This window comes from Cylas formicarius, unplaced genomic scaffold (assembly GCF_029955315.1).
Source record: "Cylas formicarius isolate icCylForm1 unplaced genomic scaffold, icCylForm1.1 PGA_scaffold_5__7_contigs__length_24384050, whole genome shotgun sequence".
In the NCBI taxonomy this organism is placed as follows: Eukaryota; Metazoa; Arthropoda; class Insecta; order Coleoptera; family Brentidae; genus Cylas; species Cylas formicarius.
Genome location: NW_026844341.1, coordinates 18235541 through 18257746, shown reverse-complemented (window position 1 = coordinate 18257746; position 22206 = coordinate 18235541). Strand labels below are relative to the sequence as shown.

At 45.7% G+C, this 22206-nt stretch overlaps 3 protein-coding genes across 5 annotated transcripts in view; 2 read left to right on the top strand and 1 right to left on the bottom strand.

Annotated features, from left to right (window-relative positions):
* Window positions 1-130: 130 nt before the first annotated feature.
* On the bottom strand, window positions 131-5230 carry LOC132701719 (myotubularin-related protein 10-B). 3 transcript variants are annotated; one of them, XM_060669867.1, is made up of 10 exons: window positions 5119-5230; window positions 4501-4593; window positions 4373-4415; window positions 4026-4315; window positions 3839-3963; window positions 2681-3276; window positions 2467-2624; window positions 1603-1785; window positions 1306-1544; window positions 131-364 (listed from the first exon to the last, which is right to left on the bottom strand). In XM_060669867.1, the coding sequence occupies exons 2-10, from the start codon at window positions 4558-4560 to the stop codon at window positions 142-144; spliced, it is 1917 nt and encodes a 638-aa protein (XP_060525850.1). In that variant the 5' UTR covers window positions 4561-4593; window positions 5119-5230; the 3' UTR covers window positions 131-141. The 3 variants fall into 3 exon arrangements, with proteins under 3 accessions (XP_060525850.1, XP_060525849.1, XP_060525848.1); XM_060669866.1 differs by lacking the exon at window positions 5119-5230 and adding an exon at window positions 4648-4902 and having other exon boundaries at window positions 4501-4605; XM_060669865.1 differs by lacking the exon at window positions 5119-5230 and adding an exon at window positions 4648-4901.
* On the top strand, window positions 5062-6876 carry LOC132701720 (dolichol kinase). The gene is made up of 6 exons (XM_060669868.1): window positions 5062-5202; window positions 5260-5510; window positions 5564-5790; window positions 5842-6027; window positions 6082-6646; window positions 6703-6876. Exons 1-6 carry the CDS (start codon window positions 5150-5152, stop codon window positions 6837-6839), a joined length of 1419 nt encoding a protein of 472 aa, XP_060525851.1. The 5' UTR covers window positions 5062-5149; the 3' UTR covers window positions 6840-6876.
* A 90-nt stretch (window positions 6877-6966) lies between these two features.
* LOC132702525 (probable E3 ubiquitin-protein ligase HERC1) overlaps window positions 6967-22206 on the top strand; it is a 45338-nt gene continuing 30098 nt past the window's right edge. Inside the window, exons 1-13 of the mRNA XM_060671204.1 lie at window positions 6967-7755; window positions 7811-8198; window positions 9500-9651; window positions 9706-9866; window positions 9924-10089; window positions 11243-12025; window positions 12085-12391; window positions 12443-12758; window positions 12808-13053; window positions 15160-15376; window positions 16276-16781; window positions 16834-17337; window positions 17393-20150. Coding sequence (XP_060527187.1) covers window positions 7299-7755; window positions 7811-8198; window positions 9500-9651; window positions 9706-9866; window positions 9924-10089; window positions 11243-12025; window positions 12085-12391; window positions 12443-12758; window positions 12808-13053; window positions 15160-15376; window positions 16276-16781; window positions 16834-17337; window positions 17393-20150 — 6961 coding nt within the window. The 5' untranslated portion in view covers window positions 6967-7298. The remainder of the gene's footprint in view (window positions 7756-7810; window positions 8199-9499; window positions 9652-9705; window positions 9867-9923; window positions 10090-11242; window positions 12026-12084; window positions 12392-12442; window positions 12759-12807; window positions 13054-15159; window positions 15377-16275; window positions 16782-16833; window positions 17338-17392; window positions 20151-22206) is intronic.

The following is a 22206-nucleotide window of genomic DNA, read 5'->3' as shown; positions in this document are numbered from 1 at the left end:
TCCGGTCTGTTGATTTTCCCGAACCTCCCCGAGAAAATCCGCGAGTGGGTAAGTACCAAAAAAAAAAATGGCGTCCTCGAAAAAAAAAAACAGAAACCGAAATGTTACTCTTAAAGCCGTTACTCGTAACTCCTTTGTCCGTCACTCGTTATTGAGGTTAAGTATGGATTGCGAGTCCAACGCGTCGCCGCTAAGCAGCACGTCGTTGATGGTGGCGCCGCCGCGGCCGAAGGGAAAAAACCCGTTGGCCTTTTTCAGGAGCTCGAGGTAGTAGTCGTCGTCGCCCGTCGTCGGCCTGGCCCTCGTCGTACCGTTGACGTCGCCGGCCGCCGCGTAGTGTTGGAAAATCTCCGACACGAGGTACCTGCGAGTACACAGGACATTTTTTTGCATTATACCTTCAAACTAGCAAAATAAAAGCACTATTTATTAAATTAAGCTCCGGTTAAATAGTATAAAGGATCAAATACACATCGTACAAGTGTTCTAGGTACGCTAAAAAAATAAAATTTGTACATAAAAACTGTCGAAAAATCTTTACTCTTGATGATTTCTAAAAAATGTACAGGGTGCGTCGGTAATTTGCAAGAAACTGAAGGCGGTGATTCTGTTGTCAGTTTTTTTTTACATAGCTATATATATGGACAGCTAAAACTTATATATATATATATATATATATATATATATATATATATATATATATATATATATATATATATATATATATATATATATATATATATATATATATATATATATATATATATATATATATATATATATATATATATATTTATATATATATATAAATTATTTTTGATCATTTCATAATGATTATTTTAATTTCTGCTTCATTTTCCTTCTGCTGCTTATGGCTCATGTTAACCGAAAATAGAACAATAATGAGAAATTCGCATTTAAAATCTCCGTTTTGACATAAATTATGCAGTTTCCATGGTCTACTCACAAAATAAAATATATGCTTTGTATTTGAAATGCCTCATGTGTTACATAATTTTGAAAAGCTCATAATAGCCTGATAAAATCATTATATACAAGTATAGTTTGTATATCAAAATTTGTGAGTTCCGGAAGCAGAGTGACCTACTGGATCCTACGTAAAAACCCCTATTCAGACCAATTTTTAGGCTTGGCTCCATAAGATATCCAAAATTACAAAACTACTAAAATCTAAAGTCCAAGATAGCTATAATATTTCTCTTTGCCACCTTACATTTCACATAAAAGCTGCGTTGGGCCACGAAAGCCTCAACACGCTAGCTTTATTAATAAAGGCGGGCCTACCTCGAGTAAAGGTCGATTTGAGGTCGGCCTCCCCGCGGGATTTCCAACTCCGACAACCACCTGAAGTAGCACTGGTCCCACACGTCTAAGCCGGAGAGGCCAGTCGAGGGATTGAGTGGCCCCGCGAAGCTGTCATCGTATAGCGGGTTGCAGAACAGCGCGATGTCGCGATCGGCGAACTGCTCGCGCCAATCCCACACGCTGCGCAGAACGAGCGGCGGGTGGGCGTTCCCATTGCCCTAAAACGTCGAATCGGTAAGAGGCCCCAGAGCTCGTCCAAAGTGCGCGTAGCCTTACGAGGCTGGCCATCACCCGCTGATGCTGGCAATTGAAAAGGAACGTGTCGAAGACGGAGACGTGGGCGGAGTCCCACACCGTCGTCAGGTACGTCTCGCTCACTTGAAACGCAGTCGGGAACTGCCGCGTCAGTTGCCACACGCAGTCGAGGAACAGCAGGAATATGGGCGACTGCTCGATCTCCTGCCCAGCGCACGTTTTACAAATACAATACGAATTCTTTTACTTACATAAAAAAAGCCCGACCCGAAAGTAACGTCGTTTTTTATCATTATTTTAAACTACATATATTTTTGTTTGGTTTTATTTTCAATCAATAACATAAAAAAAAAAATTGGTTGATTGTTAAGGTGAAGAGGGCATTTTAGATATCATCCACATTGTTAAATTTTTTTGCACCAATCTAAACAAATGATAATCACATGGCGCAATGTCAGGTGAGTATGGTGGATGAGGTAGTAGCTCCCAACCCCGAACGTCAATTTTTTTCAACGGTCTTCTTGGCGCAATGTGGTCTGGCAGCATAACGCCTTTTCTGTTTATCAAAACTGGACGTGGGAGTGCAGAGCTACTGCATTTATGTAGTAAATATAAGAATGAAACGTTATGTTTGGCTTTTGTTATGCTTTGTGTTTTGCAGCCATAATTATAGTATTGATTTTTTTCCCAATCTTAGTTTATCTAGATTACCTTGAATAATCAACAATCCTTTAATAAATTCTTAAATTCTTCTATATGGCTGCTTAGGATTGTTGGAACAAAATATTGATGGGTTTTATGAATGAGGATATATTCTCAGCACCATTCATATTCATATTTTATTAATGGTTACTAGTCATCCATATGGTGTTATGTCTTACTGACCTTACTCAATATATGTCCTAACCTATTGGTGAACGGGTGACCCAGCACGACCCAGTCTTTTTGTATAAGTGATTGGAAGCCTGATTTTGTCCGAAAGTAGGGATCGAGGATGATCTGCGTCAGACTCGAGACCACGCAATTCAAGTCCTGACCGTTTCCTGCAAAATTAACGATATACACCAATCGTCCTCCCCCTTCAGCATTCTGAGCGCACCCTCTTGAAGCACGACTGTACAACCGTGGTCTTGGAGCTGCTCTGCCGCCTCCACCGCCCTCGTCAGACAGGTCGACACGTGCGTGAGCCACCTGGTCGAATCCAGCAGGCCGTAAAACTTGAAGTCTTGACTTTTGAACGTGCGCGGACTATCGGGCGTGCACAGCTCCCTCAGCCGGAGATAACTCGAGTTTATCTCCTTCGGGGTGGGGGAAGATAAGTCGACTATGTGGGGTTGCTTCCGTTCCGGATGACTCTTGCGGATGTGCTCCAGCAATTTGTTCTCCTCGGTGCGGTCCGATATCGTCGGCAGGATATCGGCCATGCGGACGAGGGCGGCACCCGATGCCGTTCCCCAGACCCACACTGGACAGAACCGGTTGCGGAACTTTTCGACCGCGTCCTTGATGATGGTATCTGTTACCGACTGAGGCACGATTAGAGTCTCGACGAGCAGCGGTGACACCTGGTAGTTGTAGTTCACGTGCGAAACGCGCCAGTTTTGACAGTTGGTGCGCCGCAGTTCCTTCTCCCAGTCGAGTTTCGAATAAAACAGCCGCACCTCTTTCCCAAGGTTGGTACTCACATAAGGTTCACTGGAAAGCGAAAAAAAACATAAAAATCGAGAGCGGAATAGTTTGCTTCAAATTAGACCCTATAATTTTTTACCCACTTTCCTAGACCTTATTGATTATTATGACATTTTTAATAAAAAGAAAAAAATACCTTTCAATACTAAATCTAACTTCAAAATCTTGAAAAACTTTTGAAAATAACATCAGAATCAGAAACACCAAGATTTCTTTTTTTGCAAGTATATCACGCACCTTGTTTGCTAGACAAAAAGTGTAAATACAAAAATTGTACCTTTTGACGAGAGTTATATTACTGATCATACCAAATCGACGTATTTTTCATGGTTTTTAATTTATGGCCTAATTTATACCCGAAAAAGACAATTTTACAAAATGAAATACCTACAGGTTTTGAGTAAAATTTTGCAGTTTTAAAATTTTTGAAAATCCTCCACTGTTTTAAATTTTTTTACACTTTGTTTATTTCTAATCATGAACTTTGAGCAAAAACATGCCGAACAAGGTCATGTTAGAGCACTTTGTGGCCAATATTAATATTTGGATCACGAGCAGTGTTACCGACTTGTATTCATACGCGAACAGCAGCTGGTGCCTCTTGGGGTATGCGTGATGTAACAGGGAATTGGCGATGTTCTTGCCGCTATCCTTGTCGCTGCTCTTAAAGCTAAACTCCAAATACTTCATGTTCTGCAAAGAGACACACGCGCGTGGGCAGTCTTCTAACGTGCGCCGCAATTCGTCACACCTACCTTACAAACTATTAACAATTCTTTAACTTTGCCGCTCACACTCTGTCCAGGTACAAGTCGTTTTTTCGTTCTATCGCCTATTTGGTAAATAACATCTATGGAAGACAGACACAGGTCGTTGACGCCCAACAGGCAGTTCTGCTGACAGCAGTTCGGCTGCTCCGTGTCTTCCGCGGACGCGAACGACAACTTAAATGTCGTTACCGTCAAAACACCGCACACCTTGTGGATGTGTTCCGTCATCGGGGTGTACATAAACACTTTTTGAGCCTCACAGACCATGGTCTCGCCTATAAATAAATTTACCGTTAAACACGATCGTCGATATGAGTCGCGAGAGCGTCTACCGTCGAGGAATTTGGTCCGCTGGGCGTCATCTAGGGTTATACTCTGAAAACAAATATTTATGATAGCAGGGTAGTTTACAAACGAATGGCTAATTTTATAAACGTTGCAAACGTTATTAAAGTCTTACTTCGAGCTCGGACTCGTCCAGGTAGCTCTTGAACCTGGAATCCTCTTTAATGTCGTTCATTTTTTGGTTTGTTCCGACGACTCCTATAGCTGCCTGCAATTGAAACTGTTAACATGATGTTATTTGCATAAAGTTATGACGACCCACTTATCCCATCTTAACAATATTTATGAGGATTAAGATAAAAATGTCTTAATAACAACGCGAAAGGCGCTATTGTCTAGGTTATGTTCCGTGGGGAATTTCCAACTCGCCCCATTGGCGAACGCCAGCGTCGCCACGGAATGGTCGACAACGAATTTTACATCATTATTTTAAGAGACGTAGTAAATTTGTGTTGTAGGATATTTGCAAAAATTTATTATCGAAGTTTAAAACAAACTTTTATTTCGTCAAAACTGCCAAACATAAAAAAATTGGAAATCGTGTTAAGGTGTACTTTAAGAAGCGCGACTAACTTCACGTGGTGGTTATGAAATACGTATGTTCGTCAAATGTCAAATCAGCATCGTAATTTTATTATCTGTGATTGCTGATGTTCTCGATGATCTATTTTACTCAAAAAAAAGATAAGTTAAAATGTAAAAAAAACAATTAGTTCATAGTTTCATACGATACCGGATTTAGATGTCGCGCAACCCGCCGAACGATGCCTACGAATGCGGCCGCGTCATTTTCGACAAAAAACAACTTTGCCGCGAGGTTAGAGAGACGCACCGTAAGCTCTGTGAGTCACGAATGTTATTTGCGCGTTTTCAGGCCCGACGCGACCGACGGCCTATGGGTGTTGCCGCTATTGCCGGCCTCTCTAATCGTCTCATTCATTAGGCACTCAATTATTGCGACGCCTACCTACAAGCTGACCGTTTTAATAGCGGTGGGATTGTTGTGTACTTCTTTGGCGATAATTTTTTATCGTAAGAGAAACGAAAGTCTGAAAACGTTCAGCCCGTGCGCGGTAGCTGTCGCAATATTTGTCGGCTGTTTGTTCCACGTCTGCCTACATAAAGGTAAGTGTTTGGCGCCTTGAGTGGAAATTTCGCAAGGCGTCTCTGCGTTTTAGGATGGTTGTTTTCTTTGTCCAGCGGTGTATTTAGCTCGCTGATTTATATAAAAACGTTCAAGTTCCTTTTGACCTCGTTCAGGGAGAGTTTTTCGTTGGGGGAAGCGGGCGTGATAGCCCAGGGCGCTGTCATATTCATTTACTGTGCCATAGAAAATACGGCGCGGCATGCGAGCCAGAACTCCGTGCCGAAAAGCAACATGCAAATATCGACCGCGATAATTCAAGTGACGCAACATCAACAGCGAGCTGTCAAATCCTGACTTGTCGATTTTTAGGTTGGACTCATCAGCGTTCTTCTTTTCGGCTACACGGTTTACCAGTTCAACATAACTGGCGCTAAACGATTTTACTTTACGTTCGCTGTGCTCGTCATTTTCACGTTGCTGTTGCCGCTGCAGGTTTTGCTCGATCGTAGTCCGCTCGTTTGGGTACTGGACGAGATGTTACGCGATCCGGCCCTGGTACGGTGCCCAAGCGGTCTAGACTTGATGCGGTAGTATTTAATCGCCTTTCAGCTTAAACTGATAATATACTGGGGCTGCTGTGTCGGCGTGGCGGTTGTTGCAGTCAGTCATCAAGTAAACCGCGCGAAAAAGGCGTCCACGTCCATCAGAAAAATTTTTCACCTGCTGATCGTGGCCGTGTATCTACCCGGCTTAGCATACAAGTGTTCGTTCTTGTACTTGGCCAGCGGTGTCTCCCTGGGGGTATTCTTTGCTCTGGAGGTGATGCGAATCCAGGAAATCCCGCCGTTGGGCCGCAGACTCCAAGACGGCTACGTCGTGTTCAGCGACGAGAAGGACGCAGGGCCGCTCTCCCTGACTGCCATTTATTTATTGGTCGGATGCTCTCTACCTCTGTGGATACACCCCGCTCCTTGCGACGTCACCGACTCTTCTTTATTTAGCATTCTGCCTCTTTTGAGCGGACTCTTATCCGTCGGGGTGGGTGACGCTTGTGCCAGTTTTGTAGGTTCCAATTTCGGCAAAATCAAGTGGAAGGGATCGAAGAAAACCGTCGAGGGGACCGCCGCGTGCGTCATCAGTCAGCTCGGGATTTTCTACCTTCTGTGCCATACGGGTAGGAAAATCTCTGCGAATGTCAGATTCCTTTCGATTGCCGTTTTGGAATTGCAGGATATGTTCCTTACGTAACCGAAGAGCAATCGTTGAGGATCGTGACCGCGGTCGCCGTCGGCTCTTTGGTGGAAGCAAAAACCACGCAAATAGACAATATCGTTCTACCATTAATTTACTACCTAATATTGATATAATCGAAGTTCTTTTTTTTTGTAAATTCATAATAAAAATTGTCCTTATTTGTGTTTTTCTCTGGGTGCTTCATACTGACCTATGATTTTAAAATTATGCTCGGAATGCGAAAGAAGAAGAGGCAGCTGATTGTCAAACGACGGGAATTAAAAACCGTCACGAATAAAAATTACGGCGAGAAGCGGTTAAGTGGAAAACATCAAAGTTGCTTTTTAAAATTGCAGTAGTTCCTATTCTCAAATATTTTTCGATTCTCCATCTCCTACGCCGATTTGAAATATTTTCCGCCCGCGGCTCATCTGACTGTCACACAGCGACGATATCGTCAACAAAAAAAATAGCGAATAGTTTTTGAACGTAATTTTTTCAAGAATATTTTTAACCGCGATTATTACACCGCGCCCATGTTCCATCTAACTGCGCGAATCTACAAAAACCGTCGGTGCCGTTAGCCCAAAATAATGGAGTCCCCAGACAGTAACGTAGAACTGGAATGGTCCGAGAACACGAACAGTTCGTGGGCGGCCAAAGACGCCGACAGTGTAGCGAATCGTGACTCGGTCCAGTCGATGTACGAAGCGTTGCTCCAAAACAACGAGGTGCGCCTCATTCCTTCGACTACCCTCTCTTACGACGACGTACAAACGTTGCCTAGCTTCCAATACGACCCGCCCGCCAGTAGCGAGCTGGAGGACTACCTGGACACTTTACTCAGCTCCCAACTGCAACTTGCCAAAGAGACGTGCACGTCAACCCAGTTCGCTGTGATCCTGAAGGAGCGCATGGTGATTTTGAGGCGCATCTATCATGCCCTCAAAGTCAAGTACCACGAAAAAGACCAGAACGAGGCTAAGTGTTCGAAAGTAACGTCCGGGCCAGCGGCATCGTTGCCGTTGGCGCCCCGCGAGGTTCTATCTGGTGAGCTTTTTTTGAGGTTAGATCCTGGCCAAGCAAGGATTTATTTTCGTGTTAGGGTCGCAGGCCTTGCTGGAAATAGGAGTGAAAACAGGGCTCAGTCTGCTGTTTTCACTGCTCCAGCAAAACTGGCAGGTCAGCAACATATTGGGCATCCCCTCCCTGTGTAATTCCGTGCTGGAGACGACGAGCGACCTGCTCAAGCGCTTGCCGCAGCTGTGTTTGGCTAACGACGCGCAGCTGACCAATCTGGGAGTGACTAGTTTGGAGCAGGTCGGCGATTTCTTAAAAAACGCGGTCCTCCGCGAGATGGCGGCAGATTCCAAAGGTAAACTGCTCGCTTCGGAGATCCTGCTGACCTTAGCGCTGCAGCGCGGTTCGTTGCGGTACCTACTCGAGTGGATCGATATGGCGCTCGAGGCTTCCTGCAACAGCTCCATGGAAAGGTTAAGTTCGACGGCGTTCTTTTTTGGTGCTTTTTTTAAGCTCCATAAAAGGTCAAACAAAAAACAAGAAAAAGTATTAAAGCTGTTTGTTTTTATATCAATAACACCTCCCATTCTATCCCAAAAAACATTATTGGGAAAAAATGTCTTTTGTGGAATATTGATTTTTTAAATGTTGAAAATATCTTATTTCTATAAACAAAAAAAAATACATGGTGAACTTTGTAATAATAATAATAATAAATAATAAGTAGTCTTTATTGGAAAAAAAAAGAAATAACTTATCTATTAACAGTATTTTACAACAAGCAAACCTAACCAGAGAATTCAATAGTGGCGGAGTCTAGCTTTCGATCACTACTCTACTGAACTTTTAATCAGTTGGTAAATTGCGCACTACTTATTCAAATATACATACGAAACTGTGGAAAATACCTGTAAAACCGGAAGAGAAAGAAAACAAATCCCACTCAGCAGCAACACGTTTTAGGAAGATAGCATTTCTAGAATTGTAAAAACGAATTGTGTTGAATGTAAAGGATCTTTGAAACAAGGCACTATGAAGATCTGACGGGGTTAGTTTGTTTCTGTTTGTTACGTCTACAAGATTGATGATACTTCTAGGAATAATTATAATATAATATTATAATGACGAAATGAAAAACGAAACTATTTTCGCGTATTAAATTAAATATTTCTTTTCCTGTTGCAGACAAAAATTTACTACGTTGTCACAAATACAAAGGGACGTTCTTAGATTGGCAACACTTATCTTACGAATCATGAAAACAAACATTTGCACAAACAAAAAAAGAACTTTAAACAGTGGATAGATCTCGTATACCATGTTAAAATTTTATTTTCAGCTTCAATAATTTCATTAATTCTGGCCACTTTCATTTTTTGTTTTGACGTTTTCTTGCTTTGTTTGCTTAAAAAATTGCCCGCACCATATAGCATAGTGCCCCTGGTACGGTAAAAAAATAGATGCGCTTCGGGGGGCTATGATATATTCGTGGAGTACGTACCCCTAAAAGTCATCACTAACCTGCATTTTGTGACATTTTCTTTCTAAGCAACGATCTTCACACACTTAACGTGTTTTCCCAGACAACTTGGCATAGTTTGAGAAAATACTGCTGTCATCTTTTAAATATCTAGTAGCAATATGGTCCCCACAGAAAACTAGAGGTCTGTTGAAGAAATTGATGTATATCAAGTCCTAAAGGTTTAATGCACTTATGTTCAATGTTTGCCCCGACAGCGGGTTGTCTTTTTCCAATAACTTCCGGATTTTACAGCGAGCTCTTCAGCGAGGCCATAGCGCAACTCGAGGACGGCAAACATCGGCTCGACAGTGAGTTGTGGAAGAAGGAGCGCTCGGAGCCGATCATAATGTATACAGCCGCCATGTACCTAATGGAACTGCTGGCATCGATGGCCGTCGACTATGGTAACGGGCCATTGCCACGTCTACCGAATGATTTGGAGGTTATGTCATTCGCAGGTGGCGCCCCCGATCACGGCGCCCGCGACTCGGACCCGTCCGACTACGAGAGGGGAGACGTCTACGTGTGGGGCAGCAACTCGTCGCATCAACTAGCCGAAGGCAACCACGAGAAGATCCTGCTTCCCGTCAAATCGAAAATATTCACTCAGGTGCAGCAGGTGAGCGGCTGGGCGGGGCTTAATACCGGTATGACATCGTTTATCGCGGTACCCTAGGTAGAGGCGGGGCAGTACTGCACCTTCGCGATCCACCGCGACGGCTTGGTGAGTGCCTGCGGCAAGGGCAGCTATGGCCGTCTGGGCCTAGGGGAATCGTCAAACCAGATACTGCCCAAGCGGATCCTGCTCGACAGCGTCGTAGAGAAACTGTCTAGCTCCAAAGGTAGCGTAGCAATCGTTTAGGCGCCTTTTTTGATTACGTGTTTTGTGTTATAAATGTCAATAATAAATAAATAATAATGCCGAAGCAATGGAATAAATAAGGCAGTTCAATACTTCAATTAAAACCGTACCGTGCCAGTGAGAGGTTCAAACGGACCACGCCCCTTTCGTAGTTACCTCTCGAACGATCCCGGGCTGAAGGGTTCCTTATGGCAAATCCGAAGAGCAGTTTTTATTAATATTTATTTATTTGTTATGGATTTTATGGACAGAGTCCATTGCACGTTGCTACAAAAGTAAAAAGTAAAAGTAAAAGCCTATCTTACAATCTCACAAGTTAAGCCTAAATGCTTGTTCTTATTGGCCAATCGGGCGGCCCTTGCGATAAATGTTTTGCGTCCATAGTTGGTCTTGCGGTACGGTACAAAACATGTGCTGCTTAGACGAGTTATTTAATTAAAATTCATACATTTTCGTCTTAAAATTTCGTTTCAATTAACACAATCGCCTCCTCGATTAAAATTTTGCCACAAACTTCACTCTCTTCCACATAAGTGGGAGAAGCGAATGACCGAATCCCACGGATCTTTTCAGGTAGCGACGGTCAGGGCATAATGTTATGTTATGCTTGCTTGAATCTGATTCCTAAACCTACCCTCAGCAGTGAAAAAATTTAAATGCTCGTGCACATTGGCCAGCCAGGCCGCTCTTGCGATAAATGTATTACCTTCATAGTTGGTCCTGTGGTACAGTACAAAAAATGTGCTATTTGGACTTGTTATTTAATTGAAATGAAATGGTTTATTATCATTGACATTGGCATTGACATAAGCAATGTATTATATATTCGAATCGTAGTAAATTACATTTATATAAAAGGAAAAGCTAATTCATACTAATATTAATATTAATATAAGAATCTTTTACCATTTTTTGGAAGCTTTTTATATTTGGTAAATTTTTGGTGTCCGTTGGCAGAGCATTGAACAATCGAAGCTCATCACTAAAGATGTTTTTTTGCATTTGTAGAGTTTTAACAAACTGAATATCAAAATCATCATAAAAACATTATAAGAATGTTTGTACGACCTAGGAATTAAATAATCTTACATAAGTGGGAGGAGCGAATGACCGATCCCCACGGATCGTTTCAGGTAGCGACGGCCACACTCTCGCGTTGACCGAAGACGGTCACGTATACAGTTGGGGCGACGGAGACTACGGTAAACTCGGTCACGGGAACTGCGCCACCCACAAACAACCGGAAAGGATCGGGGGTCCTTTCGCTAACAAAGTCGTTAAGTATATAAACGCGGGTTACCGGCACAGCGCCGCCATAACTGATGACGGACGCCTGTACACCTGGGGCGAAGGCGAACACGGACGTCTCGGCCACGGCGACAACGGCGGCAGGCAGGTTCCCACCCTCGTGGCCGACCTCTTCGAGGTGGGACTGGTCGCTTGCGGTAGTTCCCATACACTGGCGGTTTCGCGCGACGGCAAAACCGTTTGGTCTTTCGGTTCGGGCGAGAACGGCAAACTGGGTCACGGGGAAATCGCCAAGGTGTGTCGTCCGAAGGTCATCGAGGCGCTCCAAGGACTCGTCGTGCAAAAAGTTTGCGCCGCGACGTCGTTTTCCATCGCGCTCACTACCCTCGGTCAGGTGTACACGTGGGGTAGCGGTCCGATACTGGGCGTGGGTTCCGCGGATGCCATTTCACTGCAGCCGCTGCTCGTCGAAGACCTTGCCGCGTATCGCGTAGTCGACATATCCGTCGGTGAGAATCACTGTCTCGCGTTGACAGACGAGCACGTGGTGTACGCGTGGGGCACCAACAGTATGGGCCAATGCGGGCAGGGTCACACCTCCAGCCCGGTGACGAGACCGTCGAAGGTGGTCGGTCTCGAGGGCGTGCCCATCCGACAGATTAGCGCGGGTAAAAATTAAATCTCCTTTATTCTCCCGTACATTTTTTAAAGCCCCGCCCACTTCCAGGCACGTCACACTCAATCGCGTGGACCTCGGTACCCGCCAAAAGCCAGCAAGTCACCAAGCATCGCCCGTTCTGCGTAGACTTGCACGAGAACACCTTCAAGTACCTCAGGGGATTTCTGGACAAGTACACGCGCACCTTCACGTCCGCCGAACCTCCGTCACCTTTCAAGTCGACTGACGACCAGCAAAAGTTTGTGCTGCTCGCGCTCCGTCTGCTCGGTACTCACCTGAACCTCTGCATCAGCGGCAACCTCAACTCGCTCGCCCTCGAAAAACACGCCAAAGAGCTGCGCACGGTGCTGTTTAGGTAAAGTTAGTGACCCCCGGACTCCACTTATGCGACGACCGCGTCCCCTAGGCTGGTGGACATTGGTGCGCCGGAGGAGATCCACGCGACTGCGAGGGAAGTACTTAACGTGGGGGCGCCGCTCCTGCTGCCGTTGCTCGGAGAGCGCGTCGAATTTCTCCACGCCCACTTAGCGAGCGGTGACAAACTCTCGCAGGGTCAGCAGATGCTGCTTGGCATCATACTGAGCAGTCTCGAGGACCCGGTGCACGTCGCCACGTTGCTAGGTTACAACCGGGGCGTCGACAAGTCGGAAGACACCGCCCCGAACGGCGCGACGACCGCCTTACTTATGCGCACCTTGTTGCGCTCGTTCACGGAAAACACGGTGAGTGGGCGGGACGCGAGTCGTTACAATGACGATGCTGTCATTTTAGGAGGACGTGCTGGAGAGTCTGTCCCGTTACATGGCAATCACCACGTCGTACAAGTGGCAGAGTCCGGGGAACGCCAAAGTGCACCACCTGCAGCGGCTGTTGTCGTCGTTGCAGAACCACGCTCTCGCTCACCAAGTCGCCTCTGACGACGCGGCCGCTCTCGTCGACGGCGATTTCCTCGTTGACCATCTGCGCGACCTGTTCGATCACGTAGTGCGGGTACTGCGCAAAGCCGCCGCTGTCCTGGTAAGGGAAAAAAGATTGTCACTAGGGGGCGTAACCGCCGCTAATTTAGAAGGCCCATATTACGTGCTTGGCAACGAAACTCATTTCTCGGATACGGTGCGTCGTACAGCGTCGCCATTGGTACAGATGGAATCAGCATCGAAAAAAAAAAAAGTTTTTATTTTTTGTCTGTTTGTCTGTTCTCCGTCGACGCTCTATAAAAATTCGAATTACTTCCGAACGGTATGAGCTAGGATCCCAAAATTTGGCTCCTTTTAAGCATCCGACGGGACACGTAAGTCTGTGAGAAATGGCCGCGATCAGACATTGGCGCCCTTCTTTTTTTTGCCATTTTCGTCTGTTTTTTCTATATCGCTACGAAACACAAGTGTTGGAAAAAAAATCATTTTCCAAAAACGGTCTATACCATCGAAAAAATTGTTGAACCAAAAGACGCACGAGAACAGGATATATATATATATATATATATATATATATATATATATATATATATATATATATATATATATATATATATATATATATATATATATATATATATATATATATATATATATATATATATATATATATATATATATATATATATATATATATATATATATATATATATATATATATATATATATATGATGACACTATATTCCGGGATATCATCCGTTCGCTCGTTGAACTCCGACTGGAATCCTGCATCCGACTGGAATCCTGCAAATCTTGCATCCGACTGGAATCCTGCAGACGTTTCGCCAAAATCTCACTTGGCATCTTCAATGCTCGCGCTCCGAAAACACTTCGAACACTTCGTTTTCGGAGCGCGAGCATTGAAGATGCCAAGTGAGATTTTGGCGAAACGTCTGCAGGATTCCAGTCGGATGCAAGATTTGCAGGATTCCAGTCGGATGCAGGATTCCAGTCGGAGTTCAACGAGCGAACGGATGATATCCCGGAATATAGTGTCATCACATTTTTCCATCCGTGAATCAATACGTGAGAATATATATATATATATATATATATATATATATATATATATATATATATATATATATATATATATATATATATATATATATATATATATATATATATATATATTATTCTTGATGATTTTTTTAAAATATACAGGGTGCGTCAGTAATTTACAAAAAATTGAAAATTGGGTTCCCCTTTTAAAAGATAATTCAAGAAGGCTGTGATTCAGTTGTCAGTTTTTTTTTTACATGGGCACCATCAAGTATGGCGAAGTATTTTTTAAAAATTTTAGAAAATTTTTTTTGGGTTATATTGGTTTCCAGGAAAAAATCATTTTCTCCAAAACTGTCACCCCGATCGGCACAATTCTCTAACCAACAGACGCGGAAGATCTAGTGCTATGTATAATATTTATTTCATGCATTTCATGCCTCTTTTCGATTCTATACACAGTTTTTCTATTATGGACAAAAATTTAAAAGACTGAAAATTGTCGTTTTTGCTATTAAATTCGCAATATCTCGCCGTGAATCTAGACACGACGATTTACTATTACAGTGTATTGCATGGTTTCAGAAAACAAGTATTTTCTCGAAAACTATTTCTCCCATTGAAAAAATTCATATACCGGGGAACATGGGAGATCCAGGGCTATAACTTTTACTTTGGGCATTTTTTGGATTATGGTTAAAAAAAATAAATAAAAAGATCCCGAAAATTTTTGTGGGTAAATTATTTGGTTAGTTCTCTGCTTTAACCAATATCGAAAATTATGTCTAGAGAGGATTTCAGGTTTCGTCTATCATACAGGGTATGCGAGATATTTGAAATAATACCATTTTAAATCGCTATTATTTGTGCAAATTATTACTTTTATCAAAGTTTGCTGTGACTTTGAAGTTTGGTGATACGTTAAACTTCCTTTATACAGGGTGCATGCACAATAAATTGACATCGATTTTGCGAAAGTTCGATAGTGGTCCGTAGGAGAAAAATATCTCCCTCTAGGACAAGAAACCGCGAAGCGACTTCTTTTTGAAATACAAAGCTGCTTAGCGCTACGCGCTACGAACTTGCCCGCCCAGCCACGATTTTTCGAAAGCAATCGTGTATATTTACGTGACCAAATTACAGGTAATCTACCCTAGCTGCCTGGAGCTGCTATACAATGTGTTGCTCGATTCGGTAACGGGCGGCATGCTGTTCAAAATCCTCAACTCGCTGCTGCTGATGCCCGTCGGCCGCGTGAAAATTCTCTACCCGCCTCTGCTCGAAGTTCTGGACGCGATGGACGCTTTCAACCAGTTGCTGCCGCCGGAATTGCTCCCGGAAACGGATCGTGATTCTTCGAGTGAGTATGATGTCTTTGTTTTATTTTATTTATTAATGATTAGATACTGCTAACAAGATACAAGTATGTTACTATTATTCAACAAATAATAATAATTTAATCTAACAATACAATACAAATGTGGCTATAAATTAACATTTTCTTTACAGTATAAAGCACATTTTTTCTTAAACTTGACTGAGTTCGAATTCTTCACTGTATAAGGTTGTGTTGAATAAGTCCATTGTGAAAATCATCATTCTGGCCATAGCTAGTGGTAACTCTAGGAACATAGAAGTCTTCTTTGGCTTAGGATTGATAATTATGTATGTCTGTTAGAGTGTTGATAAATATTCGAGAAGCAAATTGTGGTTCATTTTATATATAAAAGTAATTGTGTTAAGACAATTAAGTTGGTTTACACTTAATAATCCTGTTACTACCAACATAGTCTTTGTATGTGTGTAACGATAAACGCATGGCTTGGTTTTGTTTTTTCTGAAATACGCTTTTCTCTGCCATATTGAGCAAGAAGAGTATTGACTTTTATATTGTCAGTTTAGACCAGTCATTAAGATATGTGCTCATTCTTTTCAAAAGATTGATTTTCTTTGCAATTTTACTTGTTATGTATTCTGCATGCTTAGAAAATGTCATGTGTTATCAATTATAACACCTAAGTATTTGCACTTCTCTGTCTGTTCTATTCTTTTGTTATTTATAAATATTCCAGGGTGACTCTTAGTTGGTATAGCATTAAATTTACCTTTAATAATCATCCATTTTCTATCAGTCACTTATACAAAACTTCCATTTCTTCATTCAGGATTTGTATCACCTCGTTAATATCATCTACAGCAAGGTATCATCAGCAAATAGTTGATTTAAGTGTCGTACACTCTCGCCGCGCGTCCTTTCAGGGTCGGAAACGCCCACCCTCGCGCAGCTCGCGGAACAGTCGTGGATCTGGATCGTCGACCTGCAGAAGACGTGCTCGCTGCTCATAGGCCATTGCCTTGGCGGCATGCTAATAGGTCCGCCGCCCACCAAAGAGGAACGGCAGTGTCGTCGCTGGCTAACGGACCGCATGTTATCCTCCGGCTTGGAAAACGAAGACGTGAATCCGCACGCGTTAACGGAGCTGTCCTACATGCCCGACGGCGCGGATACCATCATCGAGCGTTTGCCGTCTTCGTTGAGGCCCACCGTGGAGCTCGCGTACGGTTTCAAGGACCCGGACGCTTCCCTCGACGAGGACGTCTTTGAGAAACTGACACGAAACGCCGAACTGGAACAGTGGGAGTTGGACCGGCGCGAGGCGACGCTCTTCGACCGCATCACCAGGTGCTTTTTCTACGCCGTCTCGAAGGTGACGGGTTTGCTCGACTCCAAACCTCACCCGGACGCGTCCGCGGAAGTCTTCAAGGTGAGCCCGATGACGACGCCTCCCACGACGCTAACCGATCCCCGATTCCTAGTTCGCCGTCGCGCTGCGCCAACGCCTCATCGGCATGCTATGCGACTCCAAGTTCAAAGAGGAAGACGCGATCGCGGAAGAGGAAAAGGAGGCGAACCGATCTGGTCTCATCGTCAACGAGAAAGGTCACTCGATCGACGGCAAGGTGGATTTTGAGGTCGACTGCCGCGGCGTCATGCAGCGTTGTCTGTTTCTTTTGATTTACGTCAGAGGTAGCAAAATCGAAATAGTCGTCGCGGGAACCGACCCGGCCGACGAGGAAGCGGCGGAAAAAGCGTATGTGGAATTCTACAAGGAGAAGGACGACCCGGCGTACGGTGAGCTGCGCCGCATCGCGTCACACTGTCTCGACTACGTACTAGGCGATGCGTGCCGGAACGCTCCCTCAGATGATCCCGCGGTCCTGCTCGAGGCGCTCGCGAGCCAAAAGAGACGAGCGCGTAGCCGTCTCGAAGGGCTCGACCGTCTGCTCTTTCACTTGGTCGCCAGACCGCCCACCGCCACTGTACGACGAGGAAGAACTAGTCGGATCCATATAATTATCCTCTTTTCTTCCCCAGACGTTGAACTGCGTTCAGCAGCAGCTTCTCGAGGGCTGTTTCGGCTTCTGCAACGTGTCGTGCGCCGACACCTGCACCCCCTTCCACCACTATATGGAGGGTATAGAGAGCTCCCCGAGGGACACGCAGGAAAAGATCCGGACCGTCGTGCAGGGCGTCTACGAGTTCCTGACCTCGTCGCTGAAAAAACAAGTCGCCACCGGTTCAGATAACAGGCACCTGCTCTTGGTGACGGCGTTCTCGCTTAGTACCAGATACCGTTCGAGCGACCTCGGTCTGGTGATCAACAACGAGCTCGTGCAGAACCTCGCGCAGCTGGCTAGCGCCGCCCCGTCGCCGTACTATCCCCCCTACACCAAGTCGGAGGTTCTTAGCGTCGCCGCGCTCCGTTTGATCCACATTCTGGCGGTGTCTTGCTGCATCAACTCCGCCGGCTTGGACGTAGGCGCGCTCGAGGTCGTCGTCCACGTGCTGCACGAGCGTTTCGTCAAGGCGACGGAGACGTTTGCCGAGTGGTGTCGCGGTTACGACGCGGACGCCGGCGACAAGCAGCTCGGCGATTTTCTGCTGTTTCTGCGCGTGGTAGCGTCGAGCCGCAGCATCCAACGCCTGCTGGCCACCAAGCGCTGGATCTACGGCCTGCTCGCCGTCCTCGACACGTCCGGCCACGCCCTCTCGTACGGTTGTCAAACCAAAGCGCTCCGACCGAAGCTGCTCGTCCTCCAGATCCTGACCGCGGTCCTGCCCGACCTTAAAGCGGTCCACATCGACGACGACCTGCGTCGCAACGTCGTCGACGGCCTACTCGAGCTTCTGGGTAAAGACGTGTGGGGCAGCGACGTCGGGAATCGCCCCGCGTCTCCGGAACCCTCAACCGAGGACCTCGTCGTGCCGCTTGCCGCGAAGGATTTCAAGGACGGCGAGGGAAACGTGCCCGTCCACGATATGGGCTTCGACCCGGACAAGTGCAGCAACTGTTCGATAGAGGGCGGCCTGACGCTCGTCCACGGCACCGGCGGGCGGGGCTACGGCCTAGGATTACAGGCTATTAAATCCGGCTGCTACCAATGGAAAATCCTGATCGTGAAGGAAAACCGCGGCAACGAGGGTACCTGCATCGGCGTGTCCAAGTATCCGGTGAAGGATTTCAGTCACCGTACCACCGGCGACATGTGGCTGTATCGCGCGTACAGCGGCACCCTCTACCACAACGGCGAAAGGGACACTTGCTTCGCCAGCTACACCCAAGGCGATTTCATCACGGTGGTATTGGACATGGACGCGAAGACGTTGAGTTTCGGCAAGAACGGCGACGAGCCGAGGGTGGCGTTCGATAACGTCGACGCCGCCGAACTCTACCCGTGCGTGATGTTCTATAGTACGAATCCCGGCGAGAAGGTCAAGGTGACCGACATGAAGGTGCACGGCACGCAGCGCGATGTCCTCCCCGGCGAGCCCGACCTCGCCCCCCTGCACGCGGTCCTAGGCGAGGCCTACGTGGGCGTATTGCGCAGACTGCACCGTTCCGATACGTGGACAGCCGACGTAAACTGCGCTATCGGCCATCGCCTCGAGAGAATTGCGGGCCTATTCCCTAGCGCCGAGACGCACAATCTCGATCATTCCGACATCAACTTGGACGAGCTGAAAACTGACGTCGAGATGAACGTGGACGAGTTATGCGCGCGCGTGTGGCCCGCCCTCGCGGTTTTGGGCGGGTTCGATCGAGGCCTGAGGATGGGCGGCCGGTGTCGTCACAAAACCACGGAAAAAACGGCCGTAGTGTTGGGCGTGCTAAAGAAGGGCATAGCGACGGTCAACGTGCAGTGGGAGCACGACGGGGGCGTGTCCGACGTCGCGATCGGCAATCTAGAGTTCATCGAGGCGGAGCCGTTCGATACCGGCAAGTTCGCGGGTCTCACTTCCGACGTACTGCTCCAGGTGGCGCGTCTGGCCGGTGTCACCGGCGAAATATGCTTTCCCGTGTGCGAACTGAGCGAGGACGATGAAATACTGCTCGATCCGCCCCCAGAGCCGGAAAGACCCGCGGCTCCGCGCACCGTGGAGAGTCTCACCGACGAGATGGTGTCGAGCATAATAGGCGAGGTGAAGAGGATCGGGACGGAGACTATAACCGGTGGGGCCGCGGTGCGCGACGACGCCCCGCCCAGATCGAACCCGGAGGAGCGGCTGCTGCGCAGAAAGCTCCTCGACGCCGAAGAAGAATTTCTCAAGCTCGGCTTCCTACAGTTTGCCGCGATGAAAACTCTAGGAACGTTTCTCGCTTCCGCTTCGGTCGCCGACATGTTCGACAAGGGGCGTCGCGAAAGTTCCGATCGCTTCGGCGAAGTGATGCGGGCCGTCGTCGCCAAAAGCGTGGAACAGTGCAAGCTGAAGAATATAGTGAGCGTCGCGGACATGGAACGCGCGGAAACCGTGCTCCATATGAACTACACGAAGAGCAGGAACGACGAGGACACCGGTCCGAAAGATATAGCTCGGGAATCTTCGTCGTCGTCGTCGATCGATCCCGGTTGCAGCTGCACGCACCGTGGCTCGTCGCCAAACGCGCAGAGGGCGGTACCGTCGTTCCCGAGAACGATATCGTTGGGTTCGAGCCCGACCGGCTCCGCCCCTAACGAGAACGCGTGGCGCAGAGCGTCCGCGCAACCGCCGCCTCCGATCGCCCTGCCTCTGCTCGACATGGGTTTCCGTCTCGAGCACATTTTAAAAGCGCTGCAGGAAACCAAGACCTCAGGTTATAATAATAATAATTAATAATGATAATAATAATAATATCTTTATTATCCCACATATTTAGAATACAATCAGTGTATTATGGATTTCGTCAAGTTCGTCAATGAGGCAGACAATTATTTATATAATAAACATATATATGACAGAGCACAACAATACAGTGATGACAAACAGCAGGTGTTCGTAAAATATTTTTTTGAAAATTCTAGTCCATTTTTTTTAATGGAGAAACAGTCTTTGTTACGTGTATTATAGTCGTGGAAATCTCCGTTTTTTTGTAAGGTATTTTTACGTTTATATACCCATAAATGAACTTCAAATACACGCTAAAGGCTACCATTACGACAGTGCGGTAAGAAGCCACTTAGCTGTCCCTTGTGCGGAGGTGAGCATAATATTAAATCTTGCATATCTCAAATCAGGAAATATTCTAATTGTTTGAAACTACATGGTAGTCGTAATTCTGATATATTGTGTTGTATGGGAAAAAGATAAACGTTCCGCATATAAGGCTGCCGTATTAAATTTAAAACATGGAAAATTATGGCAATCATCGGCCTCATCTCGGTCTTCCCTTGGTATGAGCACTAAAGTTCATGAAAATTCTGATAAACGTACTGACAAAAGTACAACCATTTATCATCGGAATACTAGAGGTTTGCGGTCTAAAACTGTCGAATTTTTTAATGCCGTTTCGTCGAATGATGGTCAGATTGTAGCTTTAACGGACATGTGGCCTAAAGACTCAGTTTACAGTAACGAATTATTTCCTAGTCACTACTTAATTTATCGCAGGGAGGGGGAGTTCTTGTTGCAGAGGATGACAAGTTTTTATCGACATGTGTCAACATTGACGATTATTTTCCATCCTCCCTCATCTCTGTCAATATTATAGTGGTTAAAATTGTCACGGATCTAGGTGATTTGTATGTCCTTAGTGTCTACGTCCCACCCTCAACAACTAATGAATAATAATAACACACTCTTGATAGGTGATTTTAACATGGCCTCATATTGCTGTATCGCTTGAGAATAACCTGAGAAATGCAAATATTTCAACATTGAATGACTTTCTGCTCATTTCCAATTCCATTTTTATTGATTATGCTTGATCTTATTTTTTACAATAATATCTGTATGGTTGAGAGATCTACTGATTGTTTAGCTGAACTTCAGTCACAGTTTAAAGCGTAATTTTCCGACATTGCTTTGTAATGAATATAATGTGCGGAAAGCCAATTTCCATCTAATGTAATGTATTCCTTGTATAAGTTATTGTCTTGATTCGGGTTTAAAGGCCATCGTCGGTTGAAATTACTTACTAACGTTTCGCTAGCACGAGTGGCGAGCTTCTTCAGAGGTCCTTCCATCTCCGATGTTGGACGTAGACTGACGATTTCTCCTGCGCAGGTTGTCTTTATGCCGATTGGTGGTGGGCGGGGCTTGTTCCGCTTCGGTTGGTCTCGGGATATCGATCGGTACTGCTCGGGAGTTCCTAAGGATCGGGTTCCAGATTTGGTTGAGTCTAAGGGTCTCCTCCTTTCTGTTGAAATTGTGTGGGTGTTTTTGTATCTCAATGGCTTCCCTGAGTAGTCTGTTGTGATAGCCGTTGACCGATGCTAGTAACTTACAGCTCTCAAGTGTGCCCAGTGCGTGTTCAGCTACTGCAGACTTCTCTGTCTGTCCTAGCCTGAAGCTTGCTTTATGCTCCTTAAGTCTCGTTCCCATTGATCTCTTGGTAGTTCCGATGTAGACCTTTCCGCATGAACACGGAATGCGGTAGACTCCTGCAGCTGAAAGTGAGTCCCTCTTGTCCTTCGCTGACCTGATACCGATCGATATCCCGAGACCAACCGAAGCGGAACAAGCCCCGCCCACCACCAATCGGCATAAATACAACCTGTGCAGGAGAAATCGTCAGTCTACGTCCAACATCGGAGGTTTAAGGACTTCTGAAGAAGCTCGCCACTCGTGCTAGCGAAACGTTAACGGCCTTTAAACCCGAATCAAGATAATAGCTTATCAACGGGGCGCGAAAGTCTTAACCAATTTATTCC

What these genes read in the sequence shown, in the direction of transcription:
- LOC132701719 (XM_060669867.1), bottom strand. Translation starts at nt 4,560, where the DNA reads ATGAACGACATTAAAGAGGATTCCAGGTTCAAGAGCTACCTGGACGAG. An exon ending in AATTGTTAATAGTTTGTAAG is followed by an intron (nt 3,964 to 4,025) that starts GTAGGTGTGACG and finishes GTCTCTTTGCAG; the next exon opens with AACATGAAGTATTTGGAGTT. An exon ending in AGCGGGTGATGGCCAGCCTC is followed by an intron (nt 1,545 to 1,602) that starts GTAAGGCTACGC and finishes TCGACGTTTTAG; the next exon opens with GGCAATGGGAACGCCCACCC.
- LOC132701720 (XM_060669868.1), top strand. Translation starts at nt 5,150, where the DNA reads ATGCCTACGAATGCGGCCGCGTCATTTTCGACAAAAAACAACTTTGCC. An exon ending in AAAAACAACTTTGCCGCGAG is followed by an intron (nt 5,203 to 5,259) that starts GTTAGAGAGACG and finishes GCGCGTTTTCAG; the next exon opens with GCCCGACGCGACCGACGGCC. An exon ending in CCACGTCTGCCTACATAAAG is followed by an intron (nt 5,511 to 5,563) that starts GTAAGTGTTTGG and finishes TCTGCGTTTTAG; the next exon opens with GATGGTTGTTTTCTTTGTCC.